The sequence below is a fragment of the Oncorhynchus masou genome, chromosome 5 (assembly GCF_036934945.1).
Source record: "Oncorhynchus masou masou isolate Uvic2021 chromosome 5, UVic_Omas_1.1, whole genome shotgun sequence".
Classification (NCBI taxonomy): Eukaryota; Metazoa; Chordata; class Actinopteri; order Salmoniformes; family Salmonidae; genus Oncorhynchus; species Oncorhynchus masou.
In genome coordinates, this window is record NC_088216.1 from 27,945,263 (window position 1) to 27,967,833 (window position 22,571).

General features: G+C 45.4%; 1 protein-coding gene across 1 annotated transcript in view; it reads right to left on the reverse strand.

Annotated features, from left to right (window-relative positions):
* Nucleotides 1-52: 52 nt before the first annotated feature.
* LOC135539108 ((E3-independent) E2 ubiquitin-conjugating enzyme UBE2O-like) overlaps nucleotides 53-22,571 on the reverse strand; it is a 62,505-nt gene continuing 39,986 nt past the window's right edge. The window contains exons 4-20 of the mRNA XM_064964965.1: nucleotides 21,998-22,095; nucleotides 21,833-21,896; nucleotides 21,098-21,241; nucleotides 20,829-20,938; nucleotides 16,575-16,725; nucleotides 16,235-16,343; nucleotides 15,552-15,906; nucleotides 13,492-13,646; nucleotides 11,339-11,451; nucleotides 10,930-11,061; nucleotides 10,611-10,700; nucleotides 9,370-10,249; nucleotides 9,005-9,141; nucleotides 8,503-8,706; nucleotides 7,813-7,870; nucleotides 6,600-6,754; nucleotides 53-5,692 (exon numbers count right to left, since the gene is read on the reverse strand). Of these exons, the coding sequence (XP_064821037.1) occupies nucleotides 5,111-5,692; nucleotides 6,600-6,754; nucleotides 7,813-7,870; nucleotides 8,503-8,706; nucleotides 9,005-9,141; nucleotides 9,370-10,249; nucleotides 10,611-10,700; nucleotides 10,930-11,061; nucleotides 11,339-11,451; nucleotides 13,492-13,646; nucleotides 15,552-15,906; nucleotides 16,235-16,343; nucleotides 16,575-16,725; nucleotides 20,829-20,938; nucleotides 21,098-21,241; nucleotides 21,833-21,896; nucleotides 21,998-22,095 (3,537 nt within the window). The 3' untranslated portion in view covers nucleotides 53-5,110. The remainder of the gene's footprint in view (nucleotides 5,693-6,599; nucleotides 6,755-7,812; nucleotides 7,871-8,502; nucleotides 8,707-9,004; nucleotides 9,142-9,369; nucleotides 10,250-10,610; nucleotides 10,701-10,929; nucleotides 11,062-11,338; nucleotides 11,452-13,491; nucleotides 13,647-15,551; nucleotides 15,907-16,234; nucleotides 16,344-16,574; nucleotides 16,726-20,828; nucleotides 20,939-21,097; nucleotides 21,242-21,832; nucleotides 21,897-21,997; nucleotides 22,096-22,571) is intronic.

Sequence of the window (22,571 nt, forward strand, 5' to 3'; positions counted from 1 at the left end):
TGTTGTAGAACCAACTTTAATCCACCACAAGTGACAACTTGTAACCATGGTACTGCTTGCAAAGTTTAATGCATCACTTTAAAACAGGTCTTAACATAATGAAAGGAACTGTAAAAAAAGACAAATGTATTCACATGACCACTTACAGAGCTCAAGTTTGTTCAATATATTATGTATTTATAGTATAGTCATGACTTCTGTACAGAGGGATCAGGCTAAAAATCATAAGTTTATTAGTTTACCAAAACAGGCCACTGTGGAAATGTTCACATCATACAGTCAAGTCTTATGTCCGTTCAAGGCTAAAAGCAACATGTTACATGCTTTGGCTGGAAATCTCTTGCAGTAATGAATAAGTCTGAATTTAAACGTACACAGAAAATAGTACAGAACTTCATGTGCTTGAAATCCTCCATGTTTTCTTGACCTGGCTTCACATTATTTTCAGTGTTTTTGCAATAGTAGCGAAACATGGTCATGAGAGAGATTGAAGGTTGCAAACACAGGAGAATTTTGGCAGGAACCAACGAAGGCTGCAACGCTACAGGTACTGCAGCCTAAATTGGGAAAGCAAAGGAACGTTCTTAAGGGCGTACTGTACAGGCAGGAAAAGAGGAAGAAAGTCAGAGGAAGAGAAGTAATGGAAGCCTGATTGCTATGCTTGGTACAGGAATTACTTTTAAAAAGGTGGGAGGAGAAAAAAATGAAGTCAACAACCCATTCACATGTTCTTTTCTTCTTTACAATAATCAGTTTGTCTCACTCATTGACAATGGCACATTGTACTGTCTCACACTCATGAACACTAAGCATCTTTGTTCAAGCAAAAAGATTAGTCAACGCCCTCGTTTTCAGCACACCGGTAAACACAAGGGTAATGGACCCACAGAATATTTCTGGCCAACAGCAAGAGCATAATAATATTTTTCGGATGGATGTAAACAACGACTGTTCAAATAAACCAGGAAGCACTATCAGAACTAGCCCAGTTCCAGATCTGTTTGTGCATTCTTGGCACAGACCACACAAACAGATTTGGGACAAGGCTAATGAAGAACCAGATGGCGTTAATCTCTGCACTTTCTTTCACAGTACTCCTTTTAACACTTGATCCTAGATCTGATTATGCTTTAAATCAACTGCTAGTTAAAGGAGTTGGTCAAACATATACAGGTCTGAGACCAGGCTACTTTAATTCTTCGGCGCACACAATGAATGGAAACACTGACCCCCGGTGGCCATAGAGAACCTCCATGTGTTAATAAATAAACTCAGCAAAAAAAAAAAAAAAGAAAGGTCCCCTTTTCAGGACCCTGCTTTCAAAGATAATTCACAAAAATCCAAATAACTTCACAGATCTTCATTGTAAAGGGTTTAAACACTGTGTCTCATGCTTGTTCAATGAACCATAAACAATTAAATGAACATGCACCTGTGGAACGGTCGTTAAGACACTAACAGCTTACAGACAGTAGGCAATTAAGGTCACAGTTATGAAAACTTAGAACACTAAAGAGGACTTTCTACTGACTCTGAAAAACACCAAAAGAAAGATGCCCAGGGTCACTGCTCATCTGCGTTAACGTGCCTTAGGCATGCTGCAAGGAGGCATGTGGACTGCAGATGTGGCCAGGGCAATAAATTGCAATGTTCGTACTGTGAGACGCCTAAGACAGAACTACAGGGAGACAGGATGAACAACACCTGCACAGGATCAGTACATCCAAACATCAGGATGGCAACAACTGCCGAGTTACACCAGGAACGCACAATCCCTCAATCAGTGCTCAGACTGTCCGCAATAGGCTGAGAGGCTGGACTGAGGGCTTCTAGGCCTGTTGTAAGGCAGGTCCTCACCAGACATCACTGGCAACAACGTCGCCTATGGGCACAAACCCACCGTCGCTGGACCAGACAGGACTGGCAAAAAGTGCTCTTCACTGACGAGTCACGGTTTTGTCTCACCAGGGGTGATGGTTGGATTCGCGTTTATCGTCGAAGGAATGAGCGTTACACCGAGGCCTGTACTCTGGTGCGGGATCGATTTGGAGGTGGAGGGTCCTTCATGATCTGGGGCGGTGTGTCACAGCATCATCGGACTTAGCTTCTTGTCATTGCAGGCAATCTCAACCCTGTGCGTTACAGGGAAGACATCCTGGCATGACCCTCCAGCATGATAATGCCACCAGCCATACTGCTCATTCTGTGCGTGATTTAATGCAAGACAGGAATGCCATGGCCAGCGAAGAGCCCGGATCTCAATTCCATTGAGCACGTCTGGGACCTGTTGGATCGGAGGGTGAGGGCTAGGGCCATTTCCCCCAGAAATGTCCAGCAACTTGCAGGTGCCTTGGTGGAAGAGTGGGGGGAATGAGGCGGAGATGCATTGCAGTACTTCATGCAGCTGGTGGCCACACCAGATACCGACTGTTACTTTTGATTTTGACCTCCCCCCTCTTTGTTAAGGGACACATTCTATTTATGTTAGTCACATGTCTGTGGAACTTGTTCAGTTTATGTCTGTTGTTGAATCTTATGTTCATACAAATATTTACACATGTTAAGTTTGCTGAAAATAAAACGCAGTTAACAGTGAGAGGTTTCTTTTTTTGCTGAGTTTAGAACACTGACCATTTTTACCCAATTCAAGCAAGTATAAACAAACCAGCAAAAATTTAAAGAAATATAAAAGTAATATCACAAAACACAAGCATGACTATGCCAGAGGCCATATTGTCAAAAGTGTATCATTCACCCTTTAAACTGGGAAAATTAAAGAGAACAGGACAGCACTCCAATCTTGGGGACAGTGACACTCCATCATGCTCATGGCAAAAGGGCAAGAACAAAACCAAATCAAGTATAAGCTTCTGCATCCACACTCAATCTGTCTACAAACTTCTATCAATCTCCATCACCGAACAAACAGCAGTTGAGAGTAACACTGGAATCCAGTGGCTGAAACTGTGTAACTTTATCATTCAACTTGTGGGCTGTTGCCATTGTCAAAACAGATCTGGGATCAGTTATTTTGTTATATTTATTATTCATTTTTCCTACCTCCGAATGGTTAAATTAAGCACAAGTCCAGGGAAAGCTGACCCCAGATCTGATGTTAGACAACCAACCTCTGAACACTGGAATGGGGGTGAATGTCGTGGGTATCAGGCCGGGGTAACAAGCAGCTCTGTACATAGGGTCTGATAATATATTAATAAGAAGAACAATTCAAGTAAGGCAACATGTTGAGATAAGACTCATTTAGTGATGGAATAGATCGCGTTTTTACTCGTGTCATGTGCACTGTTGTGGCTCCGCCTCTAGTAGTAGCCTAATGAGTGAGCAGAAGAGGGGATTGGGGGATAGCTCTGGAGGACCATTCTGAATGACCAGCCTTTAAAGTGGCTCAAAGGTCAATGAAAGCTGCAAGAAAGGAAAAAGGTCACTACCTTGAAGATGGAGAAGGTTAAGACAACGTAATAATTCCATGGAGAAGAATTAGAAAATAAACATTAAATTGAACCAGCGCCAGAGCGAAAATGAATGGAAGTTAATGTTAGCAGTACAGAAATTTTGGGCATCGTAGTGGAAAATAAACACAATCGCAGTGAATTTCAGCTAACTACTCAACAAACTCATGTTTCTGTCATTCTATTCTTTTAAAATGTTTTTTTTCCCCTCTCAAATTATCTACAGCCACTGGTCACGTTTTCAATGCTAATCCTGTAGAATCAGCAACTGTGCTGGTCCAATGAATGTGTTTTTCGAACACTGCCTTAACACTGTATAATTTCAACCTAGCCTTGAAGAAAAAAAAAGTTGAGTCTTAAGACCAAAATGGGTGATAAAAAAATAAAATAAAAAAAAAGTCTGTACAGCGTCAGAAAGTTATCAAGTCTTCGAATGGAAACGTTCTACAGTCAAAGATATTAAAGAGCTCATTTGACCTTACCTAGAGGAAACAGACTATCCTTCATATAGTTATGTGTAACTGCACTCCTCTAGAGCCAGCAATGTACCGTAGGGCCTAGTAGTGTAGATAACATCCAGAAGTGGTGATTAGTATGTAAACTTGTCACTCAAGTGTTTCTGCAACGGCATGTTGTGGTGCGAGCCATTGGCGAGGAAACCAGCAAGGGCATAGCAGAGTGAAGCGGTTGTAGGTGGGCAGTTAATAACATTCAGATAGTGTGTGTCTCTAAAGCGAGAAAGAACAACAGGAGCAGGGCAAAAAGCAAACACCCAGTAACATCTACTTTAAAAAGAAACTCAATATGTCAGCATGTCAAAAGGTGCCCAGCCCTGCAGAGATTGTCTGTTGATTGGAGAGTGCAGGGTGGTAACGGGGCACAGGAGTAGTACTAAGGGTGCCCGCTAGGGTCAAAGGAACCAGGCATACTGAGAAACGTAGTTCAGAGAAAACCCAGCTTAGAGAATCAATCCGGGTTGCACTTTTTGACCCTGCAGATTCCAGGACGCCATGGCAACTGTCTCCATTTCGTTTTTTAGATCCAATTGACACAGCGGAGTAACATTTTATTTTGTGGCGCCAATTCGACAAAGAATGTCTCTCTTCAGGTAATTCCACTTCCCCTTACAGCAGCTATAGACGATGCAAGTCAATGGCACCTTTTTTTAAACAAACCAGCTTCTCTGCATCTCTCCTCCTCTCCTTCCTCCTCCCTCGTCCGTCAGGGCCCACGAGGGGCAGATGTGTGGCGCTGCCTTCCAGTCGAGGCTCTCGCTCCTTGTCTGTGTGTCCATGAGAGCTCAGAAGGTCCATTATGGGGGAGGGTGCTTATGGTCCGTGGCTTAGATCTCCATAAGACACTCCCACTCCTCTCCCTTCACATCTGGCCTCTGTCTGGACTCTGGACACTGAAGGAAAGCGCATACACCAAGTTAGCTTTTAGTGGTCTGAGGGAGGGGAGGGGGGGGGCAAGAGTGCACTAGATAGATGGCCGAGGGGCAGGGGCACTGGGCAGCAGCTGGGCAAGGGGGATCAAAGGGTACAGGGGCTATTTGGGAGATCATTGAGGGCACAGTGCAGCTCTTGGAGGGTGGGCTGAGGATTGAGGTGGTGGTGGGCGTTGGGGGAGTCACTAGTCACTTACTTGTCCTCTACATGGTCGGGGATGGAGGTGGCGGCCAGGGCGGCCCGGTACTGCAGCAGCACGCAGCGCACACTCTTCACAAAGCCCTTGGAGAGAGGAAAGAGGGGGAAGCCAATGTCTGGATACCCACTCCGCTCGGGCAGGAAGCTCCGGTAGCTCTTCCTGCGCTTCTTTGGTCGCACCGCCGGCTGGCTACCGCCCGCGGAGTCTGAGGCGGCCCCCCTAACCGACCCGGAGACCACCACGCTCGCCCCGGCCACCTCACTGGCCGAGACGGTGCCGTCGCAGTCCAAGTTCTGGCTGAGCTCCTGCTGGGAGGCGGCGGTGGTGGAAAAACTTAGGCCAGAGTCCTCCAGCTCTTCATCCCCGGTGCCCTGGTGCTTGTTGGGGGTGCTGTGGGCCAGAAGATCCAAGGGGAGCGTCTCGTCTAGAGGACCCACTGAGGGAGGCCTGTCCCGGGATGGTCTTGGCGGAGGGCCCCTCTCGGCTAGCTCGTGGAGCTCCAGCCAGGCATCCAGACGGTGCACCAGGCGCCAGCCGTTGGAGGTGAAGTGCTGCCGGATCTCCTGCTGGAACACCTGTTTAGAAACAGACAAAATAGATGAATTATAGTTCAATCTCACAGTGATCTGAATCTCAAAGCGCTTCAAGAACAAAAACAAACAAGCAAAATATCATGACAGGTCAACCAATAGTGGCCAAGTCTTTCCTCCGAAGATGGAGATGGTCAGTTCATGGCTTGAGCGGAGGGAGCTGGTCAGAGGATGGTAGATGGTGATGAGAGGGTCTTTTAGCCACTGGACTTCTCTTCCACTCAGTGTAACACCCACTAGGATGATGCCTCAGCAGCTCTGGACGCCAAAAGCTCACCACACCGAGTTCAGAATGGTAGCCAGTCGCCTCACCACCAGCGCTCTGCCTCAGCAGTGCTGTCTGACTCCATCTTCCATTCCTATTGAGTGTCAGGCAACTCCTCAAACTATGTTCAAAAGATTATGAACTGGCAGCCAGGTGAAACAAAAAAGCTGGTATCCTACTGTGTCCAGGTGCATTTCAAAACAAAAACATTTCGCCAGCTAGCAAAGCCAAAAAGAGTTAACCTGTCAGTCAATCTGCAAATCTGTGGCTCAAAAACACAAAATATGCAATAAAAACTCATAGTTATCAAAAACGTTAGTAAAAATAAAATAGTGTACAATATTTACAGACCTCTACCACAACAACCACCCAACTATAACTATCCATCACCACCTGCCATTTGTCCCCGACTTATCCAGTAATAAGATAAATGAACAAACATTTTCAGAAAATTGAAATGTGTCTTTGGCACTGATTTACAGGTCAAATTTGTAGAGCAACTATCAGTATATAACAACTGTCAATTTTGGGGGGCGATTTTTAACTGTTCGTATTCACACAAATATAAAATCTAAACAAAACAGATTGACTCTAGACAAATAAAATCAGATGAAATTGGATCCCGACCTCTATGGGAGTCTGCAGCAGCTGGGTCATGGACTGCACCATCTTGATGAGGGCCATCTCGTTGTAGCAGCGACTGTTCTCATAGCCTTCCTGCAGGCCTCGGTCACTGTCGAAACCTGCCTCATTGTAGTAGGGCTCGTTGACCAGGATCAGGCCTGGGAAAGACACACACAGAGCACACTCTTTAGATTCTACAAGACCCAACAATTAAGCATTGAAGGCACAGTGCAGTCAAAAAAAAATTGTCCTGCATTTTATATACACAGACTATACAAATTTCCATGACAGACTGACCAGGTGAAAGCGATGATCACTTAATGATGTCACTTGTTAAATCCACTTCAAATCAGTGTAGATGAAGGGGAGGAGACAGGTTAAAGAAGGAATTTTAAGCCTTGACACATGGATTGTGTATGTGTGCCATTCAGAGGGTGACTGAGCAAGACAAACGATTGAAGTGCCTTTGAACAGGGTATGGTATTAGGTGCCAGGCGTACCGGTAAATTAGTTAATAGACCATCAAGACAATTCCAAATCTCTCTGCCAATAACAGCTAGTTTCCCCCTCCCGACTCAGACCACTTCCAGACAGTACAAGCCAAAATCTTGCTTGAGAAATTGCTCTTTGCTGAGAAGCTATTTGTTTATTTTTGACAATTTTAATTGAACACAATCACAGTAAGGTACTTAATTGTTACCCAGAAATTATTTGATATTGAGCTAAATTGGACCATTAAGCTACTAAGGACCCAAATACCTTAGAAATCAAAGATATTCCCACATTAACCCGTTATTCTAGTGTACAGAAAGATTCAAACACTTTTGTTAACCACAAACACCTTCATGACAATTGAAATGTATTCAGCCTTTTGTGGATTAACCTGTATAAGCCTATTAGCCTAGTTTCCAACAGCAACAAATCCTATAACTGTCTCCAACATCCTGAGGTGACTATTGCTGATGGGAAGTTGAGGCAGTTTAACTACGACAGCCTTGTCAGAGGGGGATGGTGTGTGACACTCACTGCAGCTGGAGCCGACATGTAAATGGCCCGCATGAATAAAACATTGACTTCTGCTGCAGGGAAGACAATTGGAAGACAATTGGGGGGGGGGGGGGGGTCCCCCAATTGGGACCTGAACTTGACCTGGTGAAGGATCAAATCTGTACGTGTGACTTTAAGAGTAGGTCTAGTGAGGTCAGTTTAGACTTGCCTTGGATGGAGATGAGCACTTGCAGCAGGCTAGACTTGCTGGTCCACCTCTCTGTACCCTAAGGATTGATAAACAGGGAAGACTGTGTGAGGTACATTTTATACAAACAGATTATAATGTTCAAAATTTAAAAAAGTCAAAAGGGACAGTAATGGGTGGTCGAAGAACAGTCAAAGGGACGGTAATGGGTGGTCGAAGAACAGTCAAAGGGAAGGTAATGGGTGGTCAAGAACAGTCAAAGGGACGGTAATGGATGGTCAAGAACAGTCAAAGGGACGGTAATGGGTGGTCGAAGAACAGTCGAAGGGAAGGTAATGGGTGGTCGAAGAACAGTCAAAGGGAAGGTAATGGGTGGTCAAGAACAGTCAAAGGGACGGTAATGGATGGTCAAGAACACTCAAAGGGACGGTAATGGGTGGTCAAGAACAGTCAAAAGGGACGGTAATGGGTGGTCGAAGAACAGTCAAAGGGACGGTAATGGGTGGTCGAAGAACAGTCAAAGGGACGGTAATGGGTGGTCGAAGTATTTGACCTAGATACTGTAGTTTGTGTATTGGTATTGTCCTTGTCTATTAATGTTCTGTATTATGTCATGTTTCATGTTTTGTGTGGGCCCCAGGAATCCTAATAAAATACCCAAAATACAGAGTATCACACTTTTTTAAGGGTGGGATAAAGGTCTACTTTCACCTTGCCGATCCAGGTGCCCAGCAGGCTGACGCAGACCTTGCCGTTGTCGTAGAGGTTGGGGTTGAGGCGCCCGCTGCACTGTGACAGGTAGCGGAAGAGGGGCGGCACCGACGGGTAAATGTTTGGCAGCTGGATGTCGAAGAGGAACAGGCCGTCCTCGTAAGGGGTGCGCGTGGGCCCCTTGATCAGAGCTGAGAACAGGTCCTGTGAAGAGAGGGGGACAAGGTGAAGAAACAGAGGAGACAAATGGAGAGCCACTTCAAATGTCAACGAGAGGAGCACATGTTCACCATCATCATCGGAATTATCACTTATCTTCAGAAATAACAGCACAAAGAGGTTTTTAAATCAAGTGTTTAATGAGTGCAGAGAAACTGGCAGCTCAAAACCGGAGTCACTTTAGCCACTGAAGAGTGGTCTGATGCAATTGAATACTTGACTGTAATCGACTACATTCGGATCACTTCCAAACGGCGCTCTTCTCCGGTGTCTGTTAGCGTACCATGCGGTCCTCGAAGGTTTTCACCATGATGCCGTCGGGCAGCGAGGTGGCCAGCAGAGCCATCTCCTTCCTCACGGTGCTGAAAAACTTCTTGGCCTCGGCCGGCTGGAACTCCATCTTCTTAAAGGTGTGGGTGTCTGGCAGGAGTCAGATAAATGTTGTGGCATTCTAACAAGGCATTTAGTGAGTATTTGAAAAGGCCATCTGAAGTAATGGACCACTGCATTTAAATGTTTGAACAGGGCATTTTTGGAGCTATTTAAGTCATGGGGTGTATTCTTCTTCCAGTACTACTAGTTTAGTGGATGTCTCAGTAACAAAGACTCAAACAATGACAAGCTAAAAGCACAGTATTGCGTCCTCACCTGGTGACCACTCCAGCACAGAGAACACCTCTCCCTTGGCACTGGTGAAGGTGACGCCGGGCTTGCCACCACTCTGTTGGCACAGGACAGGCGTATCGCTGGGCCACTCTGGTGCCGCGCCTGGCGTCTTCGCCACCTCCTCCTGGGGCCTTTCTTCACCCCCTCTTTCTCCTCCTTCCGTACTCCCACCTCCTCCTGCGCCGCCTCCTCCGGCCTCCACCACCGCCTCCATCCGCTCCTCCTCCACGATGGCCACATTGTCCAGGGTTTTTCTCAGGTTCTCCTGAAGCTTCTTGATGTCATCCAGGAAGCGCTTCTCCTTGGTGGGTTTCTCTGGCGTGACGGCAGTGGCGGTGTTGGCGTTAGTCCCGTTGGCGGAGGGCGTGGCACTGGACGTGGGCGAGGTAGGCGAACCGCCCGTCCATAGCTGCTCCACGGTCATGTTCTTCAGGCTCTCCAGGATCTTCAGGGCCTCCTTGAGCTCGCGGAAGCCCCGCGGCGTACAGTCTTTCCCAGGGAGCTTCTCAACAGCATCACCCCCTCCTGCTCCAGGGGTGGTTCCTCCAGCACCGGCGCCTGGGCTGGCTATAGCCCCAGCTCCCTCCTGGTCCTCTGTGGCGTTAAGGGGCTTGGTGGGGGTGGTGGCCCCTGCTTTGCCGCCCTCCTCGGGGGGGATGATGAAGGGGCTGGGGCCGGTGGGGGCCGGGGTGGCGGTGTCCTCGTTGGCGGGGTGCTGGTCATCCTCGTTGGTAGTCAGGCCGTTATCAGTCTCCCAGCTGTCGCTCTCGTCCTCCCACTCCTCCGTGGACAGGCCACTGCTGCTCTCCTCCACAGAGTCATAGTCAGTCTCCTCGATCTCAGACTCCACGTTGTACAGGTGCTAGATGGAAGGTGGGGTTAGAAAACAAACTAAATCATCGCCGCGCTTATAGGCAGTCATTAATAATTACTAACTTTCATGAAATGCTTTTTGTGTCAATATCAAATGTCGTTTAGAATAATACATTTTTCAAAAGGGCAGCAAGCAAGTCACACAGCAGCATGCTATCTGCAACACAAATTCAGATTACACACAATTAGCATGAACACACAATTACCTGAGTAGAAGGTACAGTAGTAGGACACGTCATTGGTATAGTGAACACAAGCCAACAAAAACTGAACAGAAACCAACAGAGCCACCGATTAGTGACCACTACAACCTCGCATGCGGACAGAAAGACTACAATTACCATGAGTACCTGTGGCAGGACGATGGTCATGGAGTTGTCAGCCCACACCACCTCCACCTTGCTGCTCACATCCACTCTGAAGACCTGGCCAACTGACGTCTGGGCAGATGATAAAAGATAAAAGACCGGTATGTGAAAATACTCTTTCTACACTATAGTACTGTAGTGGATGATATTTCCTTTCAGAGCACGCTTTTAGTAACTATGGTGGATCTGTAACCAGGCCAAAGCTCCTGTACAACATGGGACTGGCAAAGAACACTCCAAGAACCACAGGGAAAACTACTAACATGTCAACAGACAAAATGAATGACATTTTCGAACTTACATCGTTCTCACACTCTGTATTCCGCTCGTTCTCAGAGTTCCCTATCCTGATGACGATATCAGTGGTACGGAAGTGGAAGTCTGGGTGGTCGGCGATGTCGTACACACTAACATCCTCCTCTTCTCCTATGACCTAAACAAACAAAACTATCAGCCATTAGACTGATATAATGCAACTCAAATGACACTATAAGCCACCATATGTAGTGCAGTATTTTTGACCAGATCAATAGGACCATGGGGCTGTTGCTTTGGCCCAAGGTAGTGCACGACATGTGGAATAGGTTAATGTGGAAGAGTAATTTCAGACGGGCCCAAATTCAATTTCTATAGAGCTATGGATTATAAAAAAAGGTTGTTGTTGTTCCCCCGGGTGACCCGAGCCGACCCACAATGCCCAGCAGACTGACCTCTACGTTGTCGCTAGAGGCGTTGAGTTTGATCCACTTCACGGCACACGTCCTGCCCTTGTGGTCGCCCGACTGGATGACCCCGTACACGCCTGGGTCCGTAGGGGCTTGGGCTGTGTGACCACACACACACACAGAGAGAGAGAGAGCTGAAGTTACTTTCTGACCTGAGGCACAAAATGTATCACCAAGGACACCATGTATGAAAATGAAAGTCAAACGAGGGAGCCATTTATCAGGTTACTTCCTCCACAGTTGCAGAACCAAAATAAACTCTATATTTAAACCATGTTAAATATAGACGATAGAGTAAACATAGAGGTACAGTCAAACAATGGCCTAAATATGAGCTAATCTAATAGCTGATTTACATTACAGGGCTGACCTGAGCCGTACTGTGCTGGCTTTGATATTTTATTTTCTACTCCAGCAATTATAGTCAGTGTTTCCCCTATATTCATGTTTGGAAATAGTCGTTTTTCCCCCTGCGTACACGTAAACGACTAAAGCCACATACAAAGTATGTAGAAAGGATACTGGTGCTATATACATACATATTTTATTACCTGACAACCTTTTTCTAAAATTGATGAAATATTTTTTCCCCTCATCGATCTACACACAATACTCTCAATACTATGTTGAGAAATTTAAAAAAACAACAACAGTTTTTTCAATTATGAAATATCACATTTAGATAAGTATTCAGACCCTTTACTCAGTACTTTGCTGAGACACCTTTGGCAGCGATTACAGCCTGGACTCTTCTTGGGTGTGACAAGCTTGGCACACCTGTATTTGAGGAATATCTCCCATTCTTCTCCGCAGATCTTCTCAAGCTCTGTCAGGTTGGATGGGGAGTGTCACCTCACAGCTATTTTCAGGTCTCTCCAGAGTTGTTCGATAGGGTTAAAGTCCAGCCTCTGGTTGGGCCACTCAAGGACATTCAGAGACTTGTCCCGAAGTCACTCCTGCGTTGTCTTGGCTGTGTCTTAGGGTCGTTGTCCTGTTGGAAGGTGAACCTTCGCCCCAGTCTGAGGTCCTGGGCGCTCTGGAGCAGGATTTCATCAAGGATCTCCCTGTACTCCGTTCATCTTTCCCTCAATCCTGACTAGTCTCCGTTCCTACCGCTGAAAAACATTCCCACAACATGATTCTGCCACCACCATGCTTCACCATAGGGATGGTGCCAGGTTTCCTCCAGATGTGATGCTTGGCATTCAGGCCAAAGAGTTCAATCATTCCAGTGAATCTTGTTTCCCTCACGACGCCAGGACAGCGGAGTCAATCACCACCTTCCGGAGACACCTGAAACCCCACCTCTTCAAGGAATACCTAGGATAGGATAAAGTAATCCTTCTCACCCCCCCCCCTTAAATGATTTAGATGCACTATTGTAAAGTGGCTGTTCCACTGGATGTCAGAAGGTGAATTCACCAATTTGTAAGTCGCTCTGGATAAGAGCGTCTGCTAAATGACTTAAATGTAAATGTAAATGTAATGTTTCTCATGGTCAAAGTCCTTTAGGTGCCTTTTGGCAAACTCCAAGTGGGCTTTCTTGCCTTTTACTGGGGAGTGGCTTCCGTCAGGCCACTCTACCATAAAGGCCTGATTGGTGGAGTGCTGCAGAGATGGTTGTCCTTCTGGAAGGTTCGCCTATCTCCACAGAGAAGCTCTGTCAGAGGGACCATCGTGTTCTTGGTCAACTCCCTAACCAAAGCTCCTCTCCCCCGATTGTTTGGTCGAGAGGCCAGCTCTAGGAAGAGTCTTGGTGGTTCCAAACTTCTTCCATTTAAGGATGATGGAGGCCACTGTGTTCTTGGAGACCTTCAATTCTGCAGACATTTTTTGGTAACCTTCCACAGATCTGTGCCTCTACAATCCGGTCTCTGAGCTATACGGACAATTCGATCGACCTCACGGCTTGGTTTTTGCTCTAACATGCACCGTCAACTGTTATTTAGAAAGGCACACACCTGTCTATACATTTGCGAAAATGTCTTAAAACCTGTTTTTGCTTTGTCATTGTGGGGTATTGTGTGTAGATTAATGAGGGAATTTTAAAATCCATTTTAGAATAATGCTATAACGTAACAAAATGTGGAAAAAGTCAAGGGGTCTGAATACGAGCGGGAAGTGCGCGAACTACTTACGTCGTTTGTCGACAACAAAGTCCCCGGGGCAGAACTCGTGGTTGTCCAGGTGCTGGATGGGGATGAGGTCATTGGAGCGGATGAGTGTCTCCATGCGGCCGTCCTTCCAGAGGACGTCGGCCGAGGTCTTGGTGGACACAACCTCTACCGCTACCCTGACGGTTAAAAAACAGGGAGATGGCACATATTAGAACTAGTGACTAACTTACTAGAATTCACTGACAAGGCCTAACAATTTCACTAAGTTGTTTTGGTTAAGAGTGGAAAATGCCTATAGGTTACACAACGGAAAGTTAAACTGACTCAGCCATATGCGCAGCAGCAGTGTGAATCAAAGATATCCCGTGGTGCCGAATCTAATCTCCTCCGCCTTGCATCCTCTGTCACTGTCTCCCTCCAGCCATAATATTCATCTCATGTCATGTCTTTTCTTTAAATCACTCTCTCCTCTAACTCAATTCAATCCCCCCACCTGAAATTCAGCCACTTCCCCCTTGCTGTCGTATTCCCCCCCCCATCAGTCTTCCTCTCGCTCTCTCCCCCTGCAACTCAATCTAATTTTTTCTCTCTGTCTCTTTCAATCAGAGCACTTGGATGTTATCTGGGCACACCTAAGCACATGCTACATGATTTATCAGCTGCCAGCTATATTTAATCACCAGATCTGATCTACAGGGCAGTTTAAAAGGGGGAAATGACAGCCTTGGGTAGCGTCTGAAATGGCATCCTATTGCCTATATGTAAACACACTACTTTTAACTAAGGCTGTGGTCAAAAGTAGTGCACTATATAGGAAATATCAGATATGCAGCCTTGGAAGACCTGCTACGTTTTTTGAATGGCACCTGGTAGAAATTGAAGTACTTGAATTCTGCAATGTCTTGAGAAAAGGTTACATCAACCCAAACGGCAGCCTATTTGGAAACGTCAACCTAATGGTGCATAGCTAATTGTTGGTACCGGCGTGATTTTTATACTCTAACTATAGAGTTTTTAGTCAGAGAACCACAAGGAGAGCGAGTGCGGTAGTGAGCGTATTCATTTCCACAATGCACCAATACCACTAGATTTATGCTAGTATAATCTGTGAATTGTTATTGGTACTAATATTGAATTGGTACTGTATTCAGATTGATACTAGTACTGGATTGGCACTAGATTAGTACAAGGCCTAGTAGTACCATAGAGTGGTACTGGATGGGTGGCTGGTTCAAGATGTGAAGACAAGGCCAGGTCACACTGTCACTGGCAGCATCCACACGGCATAATAACACCCAGGGTCATTAATGTACATCTGCTCCGGGAAACAAGCCTGAAATCGATCCTCGTAGTTAGTAACAAGCCATCAGAAGGTTCGTAAGGAGGAGAGGACATTTTCTAGGAGACAAGATGTTGGATCGATGAACACTGGTCTGTTTGGCTGAGGAGTGGGTGTAAGGTGACCCCGCTGTGTGTATGCATCCCAAATGGAATTGGCTCCCTTTTTGACAAAAGTAGTGCACTACTATAAGGAATAGGGTGCCATTTCGGATGCAGCCTCTGTCTCTGGCCTAAGACGGAGGAAAATTATGTGATCTGTACAAGGCTGGGAGGCATGAGAAGCTGGGAGAGGCACAATGTGTCCTTGAGCAAGGCACTTCACCCTTATTTTCTTCAGGGGCGCTGTACTACTACGCATGTGGCAAAAAATAAATACAAGTGACACTGGGGTCAAGGATGCAGCATTTTTGCCAGCGGGTGGCTGAATTCTTGCCAGCAAGCTATTGATCATCCTTTACACGTGCCAAGGAGAGAAGAGAATGGCCAGGGAAGGGACATGTCCTGAATGGAGAGAGAAAAATGGAGGGAGGGTGCAAGAGAGGGAGGAATAGCTGAAGTTCTAAAAGGGAGGGCGTGAGAGAGAGAAGGCAGAAAGAAGGAGGGGAGAGGACGAAAGTGTGGCCCAGGCTCTGACCTTGTCTGCTACATTTGTAGCCATTTATATACATTTGTAGTCCGCTACATTTGTAGTCACATGGCATATTATGAATACAAGTTGTTTTGATTGACAACTGGCTCACCTGTCGCCGGGCTTAAACTCGCGGGAGAACTTGGTCCTCTTTTTCTTGTGCTTCCTCTTCAGGTTGCGGATGGACAGCGGGATGCTCTTCTTCCTGTTCAGGCCCCCCAGACCGCCGCTCTGCGACGACGCGGTGCTACTCGCCGACGACGTCAGCGACAATGTGTCGTCCGTGTCCTCCGCCCCCGCCTCATCGTCTGCATCCTGCTCCGCGGGCTCGGGCCATGGGTCAGAGGGGGGAGGGCACAGGGGCGAAGGCTGGAGGGTGTGGTTGGGGCCGTTGTTGGGGTGGTGAGGACGGGGGAGCGCGGTGTGGTTGGTGGAGTCTGGGTGGGTGTTGTCAGGCTTGAGGTCACCTGGGTGTGGGTGTGGGGAGGGGGACGACACGGTTGATTGTCGTTGAGTCGGTTTTACATGCAAAATTGACTAGTGGTACAGTATATGCAGTGACTTGGGACTGACCTAAGCATGAAGAATATATTTTAATTGTGGGGCGAACTACCCTGCACAAGGTGTGCTGTTATCAGATGGGCACTCAGGAGTAGACTGTATTGAGACAGAAATGATTCTAAAATAAAATAAAAATTGAGCTCGTCAGCTGTTTAAAGAGAGGATATCTGCCAAAAAATGACAAGTAAAAAATGTCTGATGACCAACATAGGTATGAATAAAAGCAGTATTTACCGTCAAGGCTGTCCGTGTTGTCCGTGGAGTTGTGCTGGTTGGCACCTTGTGTGTCTGCATTTTCACTGGGCTTCTTCCCTAACAACTCCTTCTTGAACATTCTTTTCAACTGCAGGAAGGACATTGTCATAGGACACTGATATAATACAAAACATGGCAAAAATACACAGTTAGCGCATGCTTTGAGGGAAGAAAATTGGATACATGGAGTATCCGTACAATCAGAGTCAAATTTGTGATCAATTGTTTCACACACACACACATTTAAAAACGGGGACAGGCACGGATAAAAAGTATTATATATAGAAACATTTCCTCTCCCTTTCTCACACACACACACCTTCCTGGCTACGGGGTCCTCTGGGAGTCCGGGGGCTCCGTCGGGCCACTCACAGGTGATGTGTGTGGTGTCTCCCTTGGCTGGGAACACGTACAGGGCCCTCTCCCCCAGCTGCCTCTGGGTGTGGTCGTAGTAGCCCAGACGCTTCACTCTGGATCAGAACAAACACATGTAGGGGGAGCATGTTATTAGAAGGATCATAGAAGTAAAAGAATGGGTGTATTAGGGATGAGCATCTCTCCATCTAGATACATGGGCTTTGGCACGATGCACTAACATTTGTTGCATGAACACATTCATTTTCTATTCTAAATTAAAATTGTATACTGAGCTGGATCCTTCAAAGCTGACTCCTTGTAGCCGAGTGGCCCTTTGTGTATGTAGGCACTTGAGCCACTATCAGATTCCCCAACACCCACTGATCATTTCAGCAGATATTTACAATTTTGCTAGTAATATGTCAATATTTATCTGCAGAAATGACCAATCAACCCTTGAAGTATCAAAACAATATGATGAAAAAATATTTTTGGCCTTACTGAAGTGTCTGTCCTACATTGGAGATGTAAGAAAGATGAGGTAATATGTGTTATTTTTTGTACATGTATTTAACCCCTTATTTTTGGCAACAATTTTTTTTTTTACAAATTGTACTTGGCCTTACTGCTATTAGACCATACAAACACGTTTTTGGCACTAAACATTCTCCATATATAATTCCACACATTATTTCAAACCTGGGGACCTTCAGACTGGTCATGTGAGGCCTATGGGCGTCTTAGAGCAAAACAACCGACATGTAGAGTCTCAGCTATCCACACAGGGTCATGTTAGTGTGGAGCCCAAACTGTTCGGAAGCAACAGAAACAACTCAGCAGATGGGCTGAACTGACTTGAGATGTGTTCCAAGACGCTTGTGGGAGTCGTCGAGCAAACCGTTCGGACACTACAGATGATTTTGTGAGAACACCTATTTTCAGATGTCTCAGGATTTGACAAACACCACTCTAACTCTCAACATTCACCGCAGATGCGGAAGTGCGACATAGATGCAGTTGAAGTCGGAAGTTTACATACACTTAGGTTGGAGTCATTAAAACTTGTTTTTCAACCACTGCACAAATCTCTTGTTAACAAATTATATTTTTGGCAAGTCGGTTAGGACATCTACTTTGTGCATGACACAAGTCATTTTTCCAACAATTGTTTACACACAGATTATTTTACTTATGATTCACTGTATCACAATTCCAGTGGGTCAGGAGTGTATATACACTAAGTTGACTGTGCCTTTAAACAGCTTGGAAAATTGATTTGAGTCAATTGGAGGTGTACCTGTGGATGTATTTCAAGGCCTACCTTCAAACTCAGTGTCTCTTGCTTGACATCATGGGAAAATCAAAAGAAATCAGCCAAGACCTCAGACAAAAATTTGTAGACCTCCACAAGTCTGGTTCATCATTGGGAGCAATTTCCAAACGTACCACGTTCATCTGTACAAACGATAGTACGCAAGTATAAACACAATGGGACCACGCAGCCATCCTACCACTGAGGACGGAGACGCGTTCTGTCTCCTAGAGATGAACGTACTTGGTGCGAAAAGTGCAAATCAATCCCAGAACAGCAGCAAAGGCCCTTGTTAAGATGCTGGAAGAAACCGGTAGAAAAGTCTCTATATCCGCTATGCAATCTGGTTTCAGAGCTGATCATGTGCACCTCAGCAACGCTCAAGGTGCTTCACGATATCATAACCGCCATCGATAAAAGACATTACTGTGCAGCCGAATTCATCGACCTGGCCAAGGTTTTCGACTCTGTCAACCACCACATTCTTATTGGCAGACTCAAAAGCCTTGGTTTCTCAAATGATTGCCTCGTCTGGTTCACCAACTACTTCTCTGATAGAGTTCAGTGTGTCAAATCGGAGGGCCTGTTGTTCGGACCTCTGGCAGTCTCTATGGGGGTGCCACAGGGTTCAATTCACGGTTCGACTCTCTTCTCTGTATACATCAATGTCGTCGCTCTTGCTGCTGGTGATTCTCTGATCCACCTCTATGCAGACGACATCATCCTGTATACCTCTGGCCCTTCTTTGGACACTGTTAACTAACCTCCAGACGAGCTTCAATGCCATACAACTCTCCTTTCGTGGATTCCAACTGCCCTTAAATGCTAGTAAAACTAAATGCATGCTCTTCAACTGATCACTGCCCGCACGTCCATCTCTACTCTGGACGGTTCTGACTTAGAATATGTGGACAACTACAAATACCTTGGTGTCTGGTGAGACTGTAAACTCTCCTTCCAGACTCACATTAAGCATCTCCAATCCAAATCTAGAATATGCTTCCTATTTCGCAACAAAGCATCCTTCACTAATGCTGCCAAACATACCCTCGTAAAACTGACCATCCTACCGATCCTAGACTTCAGCGATGCCATTTACAAAATAGCCTCCAACACTCTACTCAACAAATTGGATGCAGTCTATCACATTGCCATTTGTTTTGTCACCAAAGCCCCATATACTACCCACCACTAAGACCTGTATGCTGTCGTTGGCTGGCCCTCGCTTCATATTCGTCACCAAACCCACTGGCTCCAGGTCATCTACAAGTCTCTGCCAGGTAAAGCCCCACCTCATCTCAGCTCACTGGTCACCATAGCAGCACCCACCCGTAGCACGCGCTCCAGCAGGTATATCTTAAAGATTGTACTTTTTGGAGAAATATCCTCTGGTCTGATGAAACAAAAATAGAACTGTTTGGCCATAATGACCATCGTTATTTTTGGAGGAAAAAGGGGGAGGCTTGCAAGCCGAAGAATACCATCCCAACCTTGAAGCACGGGGGTGGCAACATCATGGTGTGGGGGTGCTTTGCTGCAGGAAGACCTGGTGAACTTCACAAAATAGATGGCATCATGTGGCGGGAAAGTGATGTGGATATATTGAAGCAACATCTCAAGACATTAGTCAGGAAGTTAATGCTTGGTTGCACATGGGTCTTCCAAATGGACAATGACCCCAAGCATACTTCCACAGTTCTGGAAAAATGTCTTAAGGACAACAAAGTCAAGGTATTGGCGTGGCCATCACAAAGCACTGACCTCAATCTCATAGAAAATTTGTGTTCAGAACTGAAAAAGCGTATGCGAGCAAGGAGTCCTACAAACCTGACTCAGTTCCACCAGCTCTGTCAGGAATGGCCAAAATTCACCCAACTTTTTGTGGGAAGCTTGTGGAATGCTACCCGAAACATTTGACCCAAGTTAAACCATTTAAAGGCAATGCTACTAAATACTAATTGAGTGTATGTAAACTTCTGACCCACTGGAAATGTGATGAAAGAAATAAAAGCTGAAATAAATCATTCTCTATACTATTATTCTGACATTTCATATTCTTAAAATAAACTGCTGATCCTAACTGACCTAAGACAGGACATTTTTACTAGGATTAAATGTCAGGAATTGTGAAAAACTGAGTTTAAATGTATTTGGCTAAGGTGTATGTCAACTTACGACTTCAACTGTAGATGCAGTGGATTGAGTCGCATCCAATGCATACAACTCTAGATTAAATTGACAGATTTTTTAAATGGGGATGCTTTTATTATGCTAATTCAATTTTCCTCAGGGGAGTCAGACATTGACTTTAGGGGGTTAATATAGAACAGCTTTGGATTTCACCTGTCTCAAAAGCTAATGGTTCTGACCGTTTGGAACTTTAAGGAGAACTGCTCTTTCTCCAGCTACGCCCATAGGCTTACAGTGCAGCATGCAAAAATGATTTGCGGTCCTTTTTTATAAAGCTACAACATCACCGTGTTCATGTAAGCATCCAATTAAGACATGCAGGTGTGATTGTGAGGTGTGTATATAATGTGTGTGGACCAGATCACTAGAAATAGACTGTCAATATACTGCATATCTGTGACGGAAAACTGCAGCCTCTATGCTCCCCGAGTGTGGATGGCTGGATGGATGAGTGAGTCAACGAATGCAGGGCTCTAGTGCGACCATGTTACTCACATACACGGGGGCAAAGTATTTTGCTGTGCGACCTGGAATTTTTAATTTAGGAGTACCAGTGCGCCTACAAAAATGAAAGATTAAAATATTTTTCATTATGCTCCTAATTTTCTTTGTGTGCGCCTACATTTTTCAACTTAAGCGCTCATGTGCTCTTTGTAAAAAAAATATTGAAAAAAGGTCAGCGTCGAGCCTTGGAATGAACAGACAGTATAGTACCTGCAGAGGTTCTCCTGGGAGATGGTAGAAGGAGGGGGGTAGACGCTGTCCGTGCCCTTGGGGGAGTAACTCTTAGTGATCCACGTCACCTTCAGCTCCGCCACCTGGACCTATGGGGGGGCATCATGACACAGAACCCTTTAGAGCAGTGACATCACACGTACTGAAGTAGCTAAGCCTATTATTAGGTGGTAAGGTTGTCTGGTCAGTAGAAAACAGGAAAAATAATAATAATGCACTATAAAATACGTAAATTGCCATCATCATACCTCTTCGACCACCACCCTGAACTTGCTCTTCTTACGGAGTACGGGCTTGACCCCGGAGAGCCACTGGACATTGGAGAAGACTTTGGCTGGCCCGATCAGCACCTGGCCTGGGTAGAAACCGTAGGCCTCTTCGAAGAACAGACCCTACCAACCAGGGAGGAGATGCATATTACTAACAAACAGAGGGCAATTTCCATAACCCAGTCCATGGAGAATCTAAAAAGATCTGGAAGATATCCTGCTGCTCATTGGTCATGTCAACAAATGACAGGAGAACATAGCTAGTACTTAACAACCTTCAGTGTATTTTTTCTTTTTTTCTTTCAATAGTTGACTACATATACATGGTTGTATTGTTTATGAAATAACAGCCAAAGTAAACATGAGTAACACCTCGGTACTCCCAGTCAAAGCACAACAGTTTCCGATTAATATTGGATGCACGCAACCTGCTACCTTAAACAAGATTAGGGTCGATACCATTTAAACTCAATTATCTAAAATCGGTTTCCTAAAATTGACCCAGCTCAAATGGAATTGACCCCCAGCCCTGTTACAAAGTATCACACATCTATCTCTGGTCAATAAGGAGGAGTTGGAAGCTCAAGGCTGTGAGGAGTAAGTTAATTTCATATTGCTTCCACCTAGCCAGCCTTATCCGGTCAGTGAAGTGCAGTGGACGAGGGCAGACGGCTACGTTTTCACACAAAGCGCAGCTCATGGCATTTCACCTACCGAGTCACTAACGTGAGGACAGACGTCGTACAGCTTGGCGCCGTCCTCCACATTCATGGAACACCTGCAGTAGTAGAGGGAGGAGTTGAGCTAAGCATGAAGCAGAGATATCGATGTAAATTAAACAGTTCTGAAATGGCACTCATACTGGGACATATTCTGTACCTGGCTCCATTGGACAGCTTGAGGATGATGTGGTTGGTCAGGTCGTACACCTTCCCCAGCCAGAACTCGTAGGCTATGTAGTCCCCATACATGAAAGACTAGTAGGAAACATGCATTAAACAAATTATTGTTACAGAGACATCGATGTGGTACATAGACAGTACCAGTCAAAATATATTTTATATTTGACAGCTTTGCACACTCTTGGTATTCTCTCAACCAGCTTCATGAGGTAGTCACCTGGAATGCATTTCAATTAACAGGTGTGCCTTGTTAAAAGTACATTTGTGGAATTTCTCTCCTTCTTAACGCATTTGAGCCAATCAGTTGTGTTGTGACAAGGTAGGGGTGGTATACAGAAGATAACCCTATTTTGTAAAATACCAAGTACATATTGCCCAGTTAAATAAAGATTAAACAAAAAAATAAAGAAATATTAAGGTAAGAACAGCTCAAATAAGCAAAGGGAAACGACAGCCTATCATTACTTAAAGACATGATTTTTTTTTTGAAAGTTTCTTCAAGTGCAGTCACAAAAACCATCAAGCGCTATGATGGAACTGGCTCTCATGAG